This window comes from Leptonotus elevatus, chromosome 6 (genome assembly GCF_054856555.1).
Source record: "Leptonotus elevatus isolate MCC_2025b chromosome 6, RoL_Lele_1.0, whole genome shotgun sequence".
In the NCBI taxonomy this organism is placed as follows: Eukaryota; Metazoa; Chordata; class Actinopteri; order Syngnathiformes; family Syngnathidae; genus Leptonotus; species Leptonotus elevatus.
This window is the reverse complement of record NC_141244.1, coordinates 19,820,829-19,835,401: the sequence shown is the minus strand read 5'-3', so window position 1 is coordinate 19,835,401 and position 14,573 is coordinate 19,820,829. Positions and strand designations below refer to the sequence as shown.

The 14,573-nt window shown below is 39.4% G+C and overlaps 2 protein-coding genes across 2 annotated transcripts; one reads left to right on the top strand and one right to left on the bottom strand.

Moving 5' to 3' along the window:
* Nucleotides 1–1,700: 1,700 nt before the first annotated feature.
* ndufaf6 (NADH:ubiquinone oxidoreductase complex assembly factor 6) lies at nucleotides 1,701–7,995 on the bottom strand. The gene is made up of 9 exons (XM_086079664.1): nucleotides 7,774–7,995; nucleotides 7,221–7,320; nucleotides 6,855–6,977; nucleotides 6,630–6,686; nucleotides 6,293–6,395; nucleotides 6,086–6,219; nucleotides 4,468–4,569; nucleotides 3,374–3,430; nucleotides 1,701–2,371 (listed from the first exon to the last, which is right to left on the bottom strand). The coding sequence occupies exons 1-9, from the start codon at nucleotides 7,965–7,967 to the stop codon at nucleotides 2,243–2,245; spliced, it is 999 nt and encodes a 332-aa protein (XP_085935790.1). The 5' UTR covers nucleotides 7,968–7,995; the 3' UTR covers nucleotides 1,701–2,242.
* Nucleotides 7,996–8,316: 321 nt separating this feature from the next.
* On the top strand, nucleotides 8,317–14,530 carry nagpa (N-acetylglucosamine-1-phosphodiester alpha-N-acetylglucosaminidase). The gene is made up of 11 exons (XM_086078663.1): nucleotides 8,317–8,554; nucleotides 9,670–9,890; nucleotides 11,249–11,516; nucleotides 11,739–11,878; nucleotides 11,980–12,088; nucleotides 12,227–12,355; nucleotides 12,427–12,632; nucleotides 12,729–12,776; nucleotides 12,930–13,058; nucleotides 13,172–13,223; nucleotides 13,849–14,530. The coding sequence occupies exons 1-11, from the start codon at nucleotides 8,466–8,468 to the stop codon at nucleotides 14,054–14,056; spliced, it is 1,599 nt and encodes a 532-aa protein (XP_085934789.1). The 5' UTR covers nucleotides 8,317–8,465; the 3' UTR covers nucleotides 14,057–14,530.
* The last annotated feature ends 43 nt before the right edge of the window (nucleotides 14,531–14,573 follow it).

Here is a 14,573-nt window from a genome sequence, read left to right as displayed (position 1 = left end):
TATGAAAACCTAGAATTATTTTTGTACCTTTAGAACAGATATAACATTTTGGATTAATTGTGAGTTAACTAGTGAAGTAATGTGATTAATTACGATTATAAATTTTAATCGCCTGATGCCACTTTAATAATCTTTTCTTTCTTTTTAAAAAACAAACAAAAAACAAAACATTTTTTGTTAAATTTTTAATGATCTTTTTTTTTTTAAAGAAAATATTAAAAATTAGGGGCGCCAGGCGACTACAATTTTTAATCGCATGACTTAACTAGTTAACTCACGATTAATCACAAATTTCATATCTGTTCTAATACAATAAAAACAATTAGGTTTTAGGTTTTCATACCCTTGTTAACAAAAGTGGGAAAAAATGTTAAACGAATAGAAATAGTTCAAATGAATTATAGCCGTCAATGGCAGTGAATGAGTTTTAATTGTGAATTTAAAAAAATGGAGATATGAATTTAGTATGGTTGCAGTGAACATTCCCAGTTGAAGTGTGTAGGGTTAGGGTTCGTGCGTTTTTGTGTTTTTTTTTTAAACTGTGGAACTGTTTGTTGCCATTCTATTTATTCGTATTTTGCAAGGTGGTTGGAGATGCTGTCACATTAGTTATATGACACTGACATTTCTCATTGCGTTCATTCATTAATCTGTAGATTCTGGTTAAAAAAAAACATGAAATTTATAGATAAGACAAATTTTTAGACTTTTACATTTACTTTGAAAGAAAAGGCCTGCTTACGTCGGTAAACTGGAAGCTGGTGGCTTCCTTACGTAATGCTCCCTACTGTTATGTGACGGCAGCACGTGTTTCCGTGCATCTTTCATGACGTTAATCTTTCATGATTTAAGGAACACATAGAGAAAGCGCAACGTCTGAGAGGGAATGAAGTTTTTTTTTTTTTTCCAGCACACATGAAGCAGCCCAGATGCCAGGAAGATGGAAAAGGGTCCCATGTGTGATTTTTTTTCTTCTTTTCTTTTAGGGGGCTCGCAGATGAGAGCTAAGACGAAAGCTCATTAGTCTTAAATGACTCCTTTTGCCTCCAGCATTTTGTATAATTGACAGCGTTGCTGTTTACACAGGCGCGCACACGAGCCGCATGCTGCGCTCCACCGGCCGTGGGTTTGGGTATTGACAGATGTCCTCTGTAATGGCCAAATAAGCAACTTCTCACTGATCAAATGCACGCCGCTTGCCTCTCTCACAAATGTGTTCGTTAGGGATGGCGAGTATCAAAAGTATGTTATCGTATCTGCCCGATAACAGCTTGATAGTGAGAAGGGTGAAAACTAGTGTTATCAAGAGCTAATTTAGCATTTTTTTACAGTGTTGGCATAGCTATGGGAACACGTGGACTAAAACCACTCCATCCATCATTGATGCCCTTGTCAAACGCTGGCTTTAGATCGCCCGCGTGAAAGGGCTAGAGTCTCTCACGGGTTCAACAAAAATGGCAACAGCCTTTGATTTAACGTAGTTTTGACGATGTCGAGAACACTCCGAGACCTTTTGTTATTTCTTCCTGTGCCAGGTTGAAATAGTCTTAGTCTTAGCTTAGTCGTAGCTATCAAAGGCTTTTAATTGGGCCGTCACCAAACTCTCACCTGATCCGAGTGTGAGTGGACTTTAGGGGTTCACTAAGCAATAGGTGGAAATAAAAGTCCAGAACACGTCACGCGTGCGTGGGCAGTGTACATAAATTGTACATGTTGTATAATTAATGCTTTTGCTACTCTTGACGGGTACAGCCACTTTGCACCAAAGAAATAAACACGATGACAATTCAAAAACTGGTCAACATGCACGCGTAATACAAAAAACAAAAAAAACACACGTTAATCTTGGTGTATGCATTTCAGTTCCATCATGAATGTTTTCTTTTTAATTTAAATGAACTAACACCTTGAACTCAGCAGAAACACTTTGTTACATTTCCAACGGTGGATATAAAAAGTCTACACACCCCTGCTCAAATGCCACGTTTTTCCTAATATAAAAACTTTTTCCCCCACAATAAATGAATGTGACCCACAATTAAATTTAAAAAAAGTGTAATCTTTTCAATCTTTGGATTGGGGCAGATGTGTTGTGACTCCTATTTTAATATCACAAAAACGTGTCAATTGAACAGGGGTGTGTAGACTTTTTATATACACTGGATATGTCCATGATTTATTGAGGTCTACTTTCTGTATGTGATTCTCCTACTCGAGTCTGTATAAAAGCCTTGAAGAGACTTCAGTAGGTCTTCTTCCAGGAGCGCAAGTAAAGTTGGATGGCGAGAAGAGGATTTCTTTTCTGCAGGTCCGGGTGGAAGATGTCAAAGTCCGCCTTCCTCACCCTCTGCAGGAAATCCTCCAGCACCACCTGCATGGCACACGCACCACAGAAGAAGAGTTTTTAGCGGTTAAATAGGTTTAGTAAAAATATTTATTCCTTTTTTAATCTAAATTCATATTTTTTCAGCAAATGGAAATATTAATAGTTTTCTAGATACATTTAACATTTATTTTATTAAGTAATCACATTTACAGTGAAAAAAAAAAGTCGGTTGGATTTGCATTAAAAAAGTAAAAGTAATGAATATGATTTTTTTGTGTGCAATATTCATGTTGGTGAAACTAATGTCCATACTTTTTTGAAATATAAATCCAAATGACTTTTAATTATAAAAAAAAGAAAAAGCATTAAGCATCATAATAATAAAATATATTTGGTGTTTATATTGTGCCATAATATTTGTTAAAACAGAGTTTCAAGGGTAGGTCATTATTTGGCCAGCCAATTATACCAATTCTGCGTAGCAACAGGTGACGAGGACGGAAATTACCCGACCAATTGCGTAGCTGCGCTTGCTAGAAACACGGTGGAATTATCTTGATCTATAATGTACATGTATTTATATGTACTCTGCAATGTTTTCGTGATGCTTCGGAGGGCACTCGCTCAGGCCTACAATTATTCGGAATGAATTTTTTAACAGGTTGAGAGGGGACGACGCCATGCAGGTTTCCTCACGTGGACATGCAAAAAATAACCACAGCGGAGGTCCACTGCGGCGTGAAAATCACATGCTCTTTGCATGCCAAGTGGCTTTTAGCGGGCGTGTAAGGCGCGCTTTCTACATTCCGCACGGGATAGCAGATCGCTAGCTACCTCTACGTCAAGACTTTAGAGGGGAAGGAGCAGTTTTTCTGCTAAATACAGCTGACAGTCCATCACATCTAATTACTTGGATACAAACACTTGAGTGCTATATAGCGTGACATCGTTTGCGCCAACATCATATTGCAGAAATTTGGGGGCGTGTTTTAAGTTGAGGCGTCCAGAAGGTCTCATTTGTCTATTAGTTGCCGTGAGAAGACTCACCGTGTGAAGGAAGGCCGGCGTCGCAGCTGCCGGGACGCTGGGGCCGAACGAACGCGCCTGGAGGGCGGGGAAGGAGACAGAAGCAAAAAAAATAAAACACAAGCTGCTGTTCTCGTCAGCATTGTGTGTGTGTGCGTGTAGAAGTGGAAACAGCATGCAGCCACGAGAATGACCTTCACACTGACGCTCTGCTGCTAATTACTCAAGAATGTTCGCGCCTCCAAAAAGGAGCTGTGATGATTGCTCTAAGGGGATAACTTGTAAAAAAAATTATAATAATAATAATAATAATACATACAGTGAATACTAGGGGTGGGGATCTTTGAATGTCTCACGACTCGATTCCGATTTTTAGGTCTGCGATTCGATTCAGAATCGATTAAGAACGATTTTTGATTCAAAATGATTTGATTGACAATGATTTTTGCTTCAATCTATAGATTTGCAAGGAATCGTAATGATCTACTCCAGTCTTACTCGCTTATGCTAATTAGCGAGCTACTCGTGGCACTTTTATCACTCAAAAGAACGGCTCCACGCTGCAAAAAAAACAACTTTTATTGGAATAACTTGATCGTGACTTTTTCCTTATACTCTCTAATGTGGCTACAACTTACCGGTGTATTAGACCGCGTGGAACCACACTGCCCCTAAGTGGCCAAATTGGGTACAACATGAACAGCACTCCAAATAAAGGCACACACAGACAAAGGCAAGAAAGTATAAAATAATTTAAATAAAATCGATTTTGGGACATTTAAAATCGATTCTGAATCACGATTCTTATGAGAATCGATTTTTGGGGCACACCCCTAGTGAATACCCCCACCTATTCACGATTCACCTTCTTTTGCTTTTTTCTGTCCTTGTAAAAAAAAAAAAAAACTCACTTATTTGTGTTTTAGACATGTGATGGGATGCCACAAGGCTAAATAGGAAAGTAGTAATTAACGTCACTGTCAAGGAAGTAGTATGTTTAAGTGATGGATCTCCACTTAGAAACGAGCCGAGTTTAGCCTGGGTTGTTAGTGAAAGTGGTGGAGTCTGCAACAAAACTACAAGACGGCCATTTCTGTTGTTGAGTGGGTACTGACGTGTTCCAGGTGAATGTGAGCCTGACTGGCGATGTCGTACACCACGTCCCGTATGTTCTGCTCCTGGCTGCGGCGGATGAAGTCCTCCTGAGAAGCTCCGTGCTACAAATACATGAACATATAAACAAAACACAAAGGCAGACAAAAACAAACAAGAAATGTAGACACAAAAACAAGCACAAGAAAAATCCACAAAATGCAGAAAGACACACGCAAGACAAAAACACATTTTGTTCATTAAACGCTGCATCATTTGATGATTTAAAATCAACTCGGAAAGGTATTGCATATAAATTAAAGTTGGGAATTCGTATTTACTTTTGTTTTATAAGTAGATTTCACAGCCTATATATTTTTTTACTTTTACTTAAAGGGGAAGTCAACCTGAAACATTTCTTGACAATATGTGACCTCACTAATCTAAACACGACATTCTGATGAACTCATTTGCTCCCAAAAACGTATAAATACATTTTATATATTTAAAAGTGTCCCAAAGATGTATTTATATATATTTTTTTGTTATGCTAGAGCATACACAAGGCTTTGATGCAGCCTCAACTGCAAAGAACGGTAGAAGAAATGGTAGTTATTACAAAAGCGGCCAGCAGGTGGCAGCAGAGTATAAGAGATCAACCAGGGCCATGTTGAAAAAAAAGCTATTTTACTCACATTTCTAAATATATAATATAATATAATATATAAAAATTAAATATATAATAATGATGAAACTTAGCTATATTCTAATGCTAATTGCTGCAAAACGGAAACTGATAGAAATATACTTTTTTTTTTTTACTGATGAAAATGTTTCTTTTGGTAGGTTCTATGTTTCAATAGCAACAGAACACAATATTCTGTGGGCCTTGCAAAATCAGTCAAAATCCAGTAAAACAGCCGGGAGCGAAAGTGATTGCTTCAGTGAAATTGGCTGGGAGTTTAATATTCCGTTTGTGGAATATGAGTTATGCAGCAAAATCCAGGCGTTTTTTATCCATCTCAGGGGGCGGCCATTTTGCCACTTGCTGTCGACTGAAGATGACATCACAGTTGCTCAGGGCTCAGGCAACGACCAATCACAGCTCACCTGTTTTCTGAAGCTGAGCTGTGATTGGTTGTTACCTGAGAAACTGTGATGTCATCTTCACTCGACAGCAAGTGACAAAATGGCCGCCTTCTGATATTCATAAAAATGTCTGGCTTTAGCTGCTTAATTCATATTCCACTAACGCAATATTAACCAGAATACCATATTTGGACTAGTGAGGCTGCATAGAACATATTAGTGTCAAGAATTTTTGGGGGGGACTTCTCCTTTAAGTACAGGCGTTGTATCAGTACCAGCACATTTTTAACAAATAACAAATACACGCACATACAAAAATAAATAAAATAAATAAAAAAATAAAAAATTAAAAAATTAAATATATAAAAATAAAAAGCAATGATGATGACATTTCCGAATGAACAATACTGAGCTCTTTAAAAACAAAGGAAAAAAAATAAAATAAAAATAAAAAAAGTACCAGCACATTTTTAAACATAAGTATTTGTACTTATTTGCCACCTCCTATGTGCAAATCCAGCCATTGAGTCGTCGCAGAGCAAAGGATCTCACCAGCATGCAGATGTCCATGGGCAAGTAGACTCTGCGTCGGCCGCTGTGATGAAGGGTCGCCCTCAGACACGTCACGATGCCGTGCGCCTTACCCACGTGACTGGCCGTGTGATCTGCGTGGACGTCCTTTACACCTGCCGCAACAAACAAAGCGATTTAAAAACTTTTTGGGGGGGTGGGGGGGGGGGGGTCGTAAGGCATTTTTACCTAAAGACTCAAGGAGCAGAAACAAGAGTGAAGACTGCACGTTCTCAGCGTATGACTCCAGCTCCTGTAGGTTCCGATAACCCCTGTCATCCAGATCCTTTTCCTGAAATGGAAGGCCAGCGATTTATTCCAATCCGTCTATCCATTTTCTATCCCCTCCCCTGTTTATTATTATTATTATTATTGTTTACACCTGCGCTATATCACTGAAATGTTATGAGGAGATGATGCTAACAACGCACTGGCAAGGCAAAGCCAAGTTTCAAACTCCAAACGGAAGCACTCTCTACTTCCCGTTGGTTCCGATCCAATTATTTTATGGTCTAAGGAGACTTACTCTTTCTGCTATGATCCTCGTCAGCCATCTCTTGGTCAGGTTATGCTTCCTCACGGCCTGCGAAACAGAATAGGCACCGGGTCAATCATCTTCTCAAAAGCACTACTAGATGAACTTGCATTGTGTTGGAAAAAAAAAAGAAGAAGGAGAAAATAACTTGATTACGGACTCCGACATGTTTTAACTGGCACTGAAAGGCTTAAAGAGCGTTGTTTTGCTAGTTACCCTCCACAGCTCCATGCTGACTGGCTGGTTGGGTGGTTTGTCTCTGTAGATTTCTTCAATGGCCGTCTTCCAGAACTGCATTCGCATCAGACCGAGAGACTTTTGTGAGACTGAGTCCTTCACCTTGTAGAGAGAAAATTAACACAAATGGTTAAAGCAAGAATGGTAATGATAAATTTGACGTAATTGCTGAGGACATTTTTTTTTAGGTGATTACGTAGTTTAAAAGTAAATCATTTTAAGTCCCTCTAAGAAATATACAAGACTTGCTGAATCATTTTCACACAATACGAGTATTCCTTTGGCTCAAGCACAAACAAACTCCAAAACAGTCCATGCATTCTGTATTGCTGATGGACTACCTGCCTGTGCTAGCTCCACGTTGAAAGCTCGCAAAGCCAAAGCGGAGCGTCGCGCCCCCTCTGGCAGCAGGAGGGAGCACACAAAGCCCTCGTAGTCCCTGGACCTGAGGTGGGAGGAGGACGTGTTAAGATGGTGCTTTCAGATACGAAGATAACCACATTTGTTATGATTGATACAGAGCAATGGCTCTTTTCATAATGTATGTATATAAAAAGATAATATAGAAAGTATTGCCTCCTTTGGAAGCACCCGGAGAAAGGGGTTCCTATAATTTGACAATCTGATAATTACAGTAAGTTGTTGAGCCATTAACTCTGGCTCTACTTGAGTTATTCTGCCTTAACTTTGAATGTATGCCTTGCCAGTCCTTGAATACCCTCTAGAGGTCACTGTTGCACATTTTTAACCTAATATTTATGTTTTAAAACTACGTTTCGGCAGTTTTTCCTTCAGTAAATTACCGATCTTCACCCGATGGATTGGTTTAGGCGTGTTAAATAAATTAAAGAAGAAAAATGGCCAACACAGCCACCCAAACTTGGCAAGACAGACCCACCTGACCAACTCCAAGCAGAATTTCTCATTGTGCTGAACATCCGCAGTGGCGCTGGCCGCGGCTCTTACACTCCGAATTTCCGCCGCCCGTCGAGCACCGGCACTGGCCGGTGACGTCTTGCGCTGGACAGTGAAAATCAGCGAGGGTTTAACGCAAGACGCTGTATGTTTTATACAAGCGATGCTCGCTGCCATGTTTATACCCTTCAACTTTCTGCTTCTCTTCTTCGCTTGAGGTTTTTGGTGAGTGGTCACCACCTGTAAACTCAATACCGCCATCTAAAGTGAGATTATGTAACGTCATGTTTTAATGGGCGAGTCCTCACTAATATTACATTACAGTACATTATAATATATTTGCAATAAAATGCGACTTAATGCTATGAAATATATCGAATTTTGTTTTATAGTTAATGATGATTTTTTTATTATTACAAATATTTAGTATTTTTATATTCTGTTCTACAATATTTGTTTCTCGCTATACAGGAAACCTTTGCTTTTATTTTGTAACAAGGTTCCCGGAAACAACAGCTCATTTATTTTGTAAGGCACGACTGATAACCATGGGAGGTTACTTTTTACTTTCTTTTTTTTTTCGAGTTAGCGCATGAGACCAAAAAAGTGGCGATGCAGCGTGACAAGAGGAGAAAACGTCACCTGACAATTTAGTCAAAGAGAGGAGTTCCTCTAATGGCAACCAGACGGATGTCCGCATGCTTCTTATGGCTACTTTTGTGCCTTTGTGGCCGGCTGTGGACTAGTCGAAGTACCGGTGAAGGGTGAGTACCTGCCCCTGGAGCTAACGGTTTGACTAGCGATGCTAGTTAGTTAGCTGCCCAACCAAGGAAAACTTTTTTTTCTCTCTCTCAAAAGAGAAACTTTTAGATATATAACTTGGAGTACTTAGTTTGAAGTAGCCTACTTTTATTACCCCCCAACTGTTGTTTTTCCTTTCTCGACGCCACCTACTTTCCTCATTTCTCAACCAGTTTAACGTGGTCGAAGTAGTTAAATTATATTTGCACTATTTTTACATCCTTGATGACTATTTCCGCCAATAATGTGCTATATTTACAAAATATTAATTGTACCATATTCAATATTTGCATCTTTAGCATATCATATTTATATCATATTTAATTTAATGTTTCCTAAATTTTGTGCCATGCCTGTTATGTAGCGTATATACATCACATTCAATTATTTTGAATACACTTATGTAATGTACAATATATAATAATATGTAATGAATGCAGTTGTAATTGACCATATTTATCTCACATTTAATGTGCACACTGTATACATAATTTTTAATGAGTGGATTTCTAAATGGCCATATTTACATACAATTTTGTGTACATATTAAGCCGTATTTAATGTTCTATATGTCTGTAATGTACCTTTGCAGTGGTTGCAGTCGAGCAAAGGATTTTCATATTTGCTGATTTAAAGATTGACAGTGACTCAAGTTATGATATCGGGAAAATATTTTACTGTAACAAGAAGTCTGTAAAAAGCTAAGGGTGAAAAAACAATTTTTATTTTATCATTTTAAAAGAAGGCAAAATTAAAAAAAACTTTTATGCATGAGGGCCAACGCGCATAGCACGGGGATAAATTTGTCTCACAATTATTCACACAAATATATCCTCGATTTTCACGTGTTTTTCAGATCCACATTCACAAATACATCCGTGGGAAACCTGTCTGTTTTTAGAGAACCGGCTATTTTGGCTCGGCTCGCTAAAAAGAGCCAGCTCTTTTGGCTCCCAATCGTTTGAGTTAAAAAAAAAAATTGTTTTAGTTAATTAATTAGCAAAATAATGTCAAATTATGCATATCAATGAAAAAAAAAAACTTTCTGTCTAACACTGTACGTTTTGTTTACTTTAAGAGTGTCAGCGATGGATGACATCACGGAGCCCTACATGGACATCCTGCAGCCCTACACGGACGGCCACGGCCCTCGCCACTCGCACCGCTACGTCAGGGACTGTCAGCTCAGCGTGCACGGCAATCGCACGCACGAGAGCTTTCGCGCCAGCAACCACAGCGGTCTACCGGTGGCCGAGTCCAGACTGGTCGTGTACAAGCTGCCAAACCGTATCGTGACTGGTAAGTAATCAGTTTTATCTTTTTTTACTTTGTTATGACAGTGAACCCTTGCTCATTGTGAGGAAATGTTCCAGACACTCCCGCAATAGAAGAGACCATTGTAAAAAATAAAAAATAAAAGAATAGTACAGTTTTCCCCAGTTATATATTTGTCATTCAAAATTCTTAAAATAGAGTTTTTAAAGTATTCCATAGCGCCTGTTCTCTATTTCTGTCAATAAATGGAAGACTATCGTACAACATCACTTTGAGGAAACAAAAAGAAGAATTGCAGAGTTCTCAACTCTAAATTTGGACTTGTCTGTATACTGTAAAAAGCCATTAAAATTGCGTAAAAGTCCATTATATAGTCAGGGCACGAATGAGGAACTTTGAACATATTCAGCCATCCTCTTATCAAGTTGCAATTCAAACTGAACTGTTTTACAGACTAACAAGTTGGAGATAACAAACAAGTGTAACTTTTAACTTTAATACTCTGATTGCCTTTTTCAAGACAAACAATTATCTTTAATATTCTTAACCGTCCTTTTGTGTTACATTGACACATTTTGAATTTTTTTTATGAAGTTTTCAAATGGTAAGTTAACTTTAAAAAAAAAAAGCACAATTGTAAAGTGGGATTTTTGATCATTATTATTATTTTGCTATTATATATTACAATTTTCAGAATTGCTGTGGATCGTATTGATCCGGTTTTAAGATTACCAAACAGGTATGACCTTTAACTTACATTGATGACAAACAATTATCTTCAATCATGTTGCTGTTGTTTTAAGACTCAAACTGACCTGTTTAAAAAAAATACAAATAAAATTGATTAAAAAATATATTTTTTTGTTCTTTTGTTTGTATTATTTTCAGAAAGCTTATTTTTAAAATAAACTTTCAATATATTGAAGATTTCATACATTTAATAAAAGTAAAGTAGAATGCATGTTCCTTATTTCAATTCAGTAAATAATAGTGTAGTAAAAAAAACAAAAAACAAATTGGTCTGTCGTGTTGAAGGATGAGCTGAGTGGAAAGGCATGACTTTTGATTTACGGATGGATCTAAGTTTATCCTCACAGAGGGTCACGAGCTGTGAGTCGTGACCGAAAGAACAAGATTGTGGAAAACAGTTGCCTCCAATACAAGTAGCACTTTATTGATTTGACCTGAGCACAAAAACAGTGAATTAGCAACATTTCCAGCAAGAATCGGTTAAAAAAACAGCAAATTTGCCTATTCACTCTCCTTCCCCCAAAAAATAAATTCCTGAGCCACAAATTTGTAGTAGTTCACTTTAACTAGCTAAAATAAAAAATGTTTGGCGTGTGTCCGGCTTAGTGTTCATTCCCTGTGTCTGGCTTCAGGTCATTTTACCGTGGTCCGGGACCCGCTGAGGACCCTGTCGGTGCTGGAGCCTGGCCGGCCAGGCGGATGCGGCAGTCAACGCTTATCCACGGTAGAGGAGACGTCCCAGCCGGCTGGCTGTGTGTACGCCCAGAACGGCGGCTACTTCAACACCCACACGGGCCAGTGTCTGGGCAACGTGGTGAGCGACGGCAGGATGGTGCAGGACAGCGGCGGTGTGCAGAACGCCCACTTTGGAATTAGGAGGGACGGCACCCTGGTGTTCGGGTAAGAAAACAGAGAACTAACCCTGAATGGCATTTTTTTTTTTTGATGCACTACTAATTTACCTAATGTAGATTATACTAAATGTCTATTTACCATATATTATAATATTTTATTATTTTTATATTATATTTATTATCATAATTAATCATATTAAATATTTATATATATTATATTTGTATTTATTTATTTTTATTGATCTTAGTCAGCCTTGTGTTTGTACAGGTATCTGTCCCAGGACGAGGTTCTAGACCAGTCCAACCCCTTTGTTCAGTTGGTCAGCGGCGTGATGTGGCTGCTCCGAAACGGCGAGGTGTACGTCAATTCCAGTCTGAAGGCCGAGTGTGACGAGACGCAGGAGACCGGTACAGAAGTTCCTCACGGCTACTCAAAAACCCCCGCGGTCTGATGTGCCCGCCGCCGTGGTGGTGTTCCGCGGCCTGAGGTGTGCTCTGTACTTTGGCAGGCTCCGTACGCTATTTCGCTGATGTTGTGTCAGCCAGGACGGCGTTGGGTCACGACGCCAAGGGCAGTGTGATCTTGTTACAGCTGGACGGACAGACGGGAGAAAGGGGGTGAGAGATTTATTACACAACTCCAGATTGTGGTGAAAAATATGCCCTTAAATTTGTCTGACAGTTAGGGCCTGATTTACAAAAGGTTCGTGGTTGTCAATTCCTCGTGGATCTCAAGATGTTGCATATCGTCGACAGAATGAGCCTTTGGGAGATGGCCGACTTCCTGAAGCAAAATGGAGTCATCAACGCCATCAATATGGATGGCGGCGGCTCCGCCACCTTCGTCTCCAACGGCACCTTGGCAAACTACCCGTCTGATAAATGGTAGCTTGCGCCACCATGACGCGATACGCACCTCTTACTGTTGCCTGAAATGATTCCGAATCCCACCTCAGCAAAGCGGACGCAAGGTGGCGCTGCGCTCGGGCAGTCTCCACCATCCTGTGCGTCCATCCGCCGCACTGCCAGCCGTCGGACTGCGGCGAACACGGCCAATGCGCGGACGGAGTGTGTCGCTGCCAGGAGGGCTGGCGGGGCGCCGACTGCGGCTCGGCAGTGTGTCAGCTGCCATCATGCGGCCCCCGCAAGGTCTGCACCGCCAGTGAGTGTCCACCCCACCGAGGCGCCGCCTACAACTTCTGTCCCGCCAGCCCCGAGTCCTCTTTATACTGAAGGGGTTTCATTTGTCATTTTGCAGGTGGTTGTGTTTGTGACGCCGGATGGCGGGGCATCAACTGCAGTCAAGGTAAGTGCACACAACCTGTAGCTAACACCTAAAAGTACAACAAACAAACGTAAACATTTATGCATCGCGCTAGCAAGAGGAGCTAAGAGAAGGAGCTAACACAAGCTAGTATAGTTTATGCGTAAACTGCGTATTGTGTTCCTCTTCTCTCAGAATGTCTGCCGGGTTTCTATGGCGACGGCTGCAATCAGACGTGCTCCTGTTTGAACGGCGGCTCGTGCCATCACGTCCGCGGACGCTGCAGCTGCTCTCCGGGGTTCACGGGAAAAAACTGTGAAGAAGGTACAAGAGAAAAGACTTGCGTTTAGGCCCAACATTAGCTCAGCACTTCTTATATATTGTATGTCTGAAGTGTGTATTCAGTCGTTGTCTTTTGTCATCTTTTATTGTCACAGATGGACGCTCACAGGCCAAAGAGCAGGAGCAAGAAACTCATTATTTGACAGAGTAAGTATAGAAAGGTCTTTTTTTGTCATATAAAAGTGCCACTTTATTAGTATTACAACTTTTTTCAGTATTTAGATTTTTTTTTTTTCCCAAAAAAATTATATGGCCTAAACCTTGTACCTCCAAAATCGTCACTTTTCAGGAGACTCCAACAACGGTCACGTTAGCTCAACCATTAACATTGTTTATTTCTGTCATTTTGTATTTTTCTTTATTCCTTTTCCTATTTCTTCTTTTTATTTTATTTTTTTATTTTATTTTTTATTACTTTCCAGTTCTTAACATTTGTTTTGTTTCAGATTTTCTTATTCCCATTTTGAAAGAAAAAAAATAGATCCTATCCTTTTTGTTTTTCCTTTAAAAAAATTTGTGTGCTAATTTTCATTTTCAATTTTCAAATTAATTGTTTTTTCCTTTATTTCTATTTTCTGTTGATGTTTTTGCTAGCAAATGTATTTCTTTTTACTTTAAAACTGTTCAGAAAACTGTAAAAATATTCTCGTAATATTGCCATATTTTTCCTCAAACATAACCAACTTTTTACCATGGGAAAAAAATACAACTTCTTTCCCTGAAAAATGCACATAAAAAAAAAAAAAATCTTAGTCTGTTCTCTTCTTTACAGGTCAACATGGCTGACGCTCACCATCATCCTGAGCGTTCTGCTGATGCTCAGCCTCTTGGCTCTGTTCGTGCGGCTGTTCGGGCACTCGCCGCCGAGTCGCACAGGTGCCAACTACGCCTACCTGCCACTGACCACCTCTGATGGAGAGGTCTCCAACAGTGGGGGGCCTGGCAAATGGGATTGCTCGAACGCTCTGGAATTAATGTAATTCATGAAGAAAAGACATTGGGAAGTTGTGGTGACTTTCAAACACTGGAAAAGGTCTGTGCCATACGGTCTGTAGCTTTTCTCTCTCATTGAGATTCAATTGCATTGTCCTTGGCAGCATTTCATCAACAAGTGGAGAAGAGCTCACTTCCACACACATTTCAGAAATCGCCATGTCATGAAAGACTGACTTGGTTGTTTAATTTCACACTTTGATGGGTGGCCGGGCATTTCAAACACACATTTCAAAATATAACTTAATATTAACATAAAAAGTTGAAAATGTTATTTTTTATTTTTTTTAGATTGTGGTACTTCTCAGGAATGAATGCTGCTGCCAGTGAGCTGCAATCGCAGTACAAATGTACAAACTAATTTTGATAGAATATACAAATATAAATGCTGAATTTATGGAAATTTCTGAAATTATATTTTTAGTAACATGTCAATATTTGTTGAGAATATCAAACAAATGAATAAAGAAAAGACTTATTTTTCTGTCTGTTATGTTGTCAGTT

Excerpts from the sequence above, each read along its gene's own strand:
- ndufaf6 (XM_086079664.1), bottom strand. The coding sequence starts at position 7,967 with ATGGCAGCGAGCATCGCTTGTATAAAACATACAGCGTCTTGCGTTAAA. Across the intron at positions 6,978-7,220 it reads TCAACGTGGAGCTAGCACAG|GTGAAGGACTCAGTCTCACA; the intron begins GCAGGTAGTCCA and ends TCTCTCTACAAG. Across the intron at positions 3,431-4,467 it reads CTCACATTCACCTGGAACAC|GCGCGTTCGTTCGGCCCCAG; the intron begins GTCAGTACCCAC and ends CCCGCCCTCCAG.
- nagpa (XM_086078663.1), top strand. The coding sequence starts at position 8,466 with ATGGCAACCAGACGGATGTCCGCATGCTTCTTATGGCTACTTTTGTGC. Across the intron at positions 9,891-11,248 it reads GCCAAACCGTATCGTGACTG|GTCATTTTACCGTGGTCCGG; the intron begins GTAAGTAATCAG and ends GTCTGGCTTCAG. Across the intron at positions 11,517-11,738 it reads GACGGCACCCTGGTGTTCGG|GTATCTGTCCCAGGACGAGG; the intron begins GTAAGAAAACAG and ends GTGTTTGTACAG.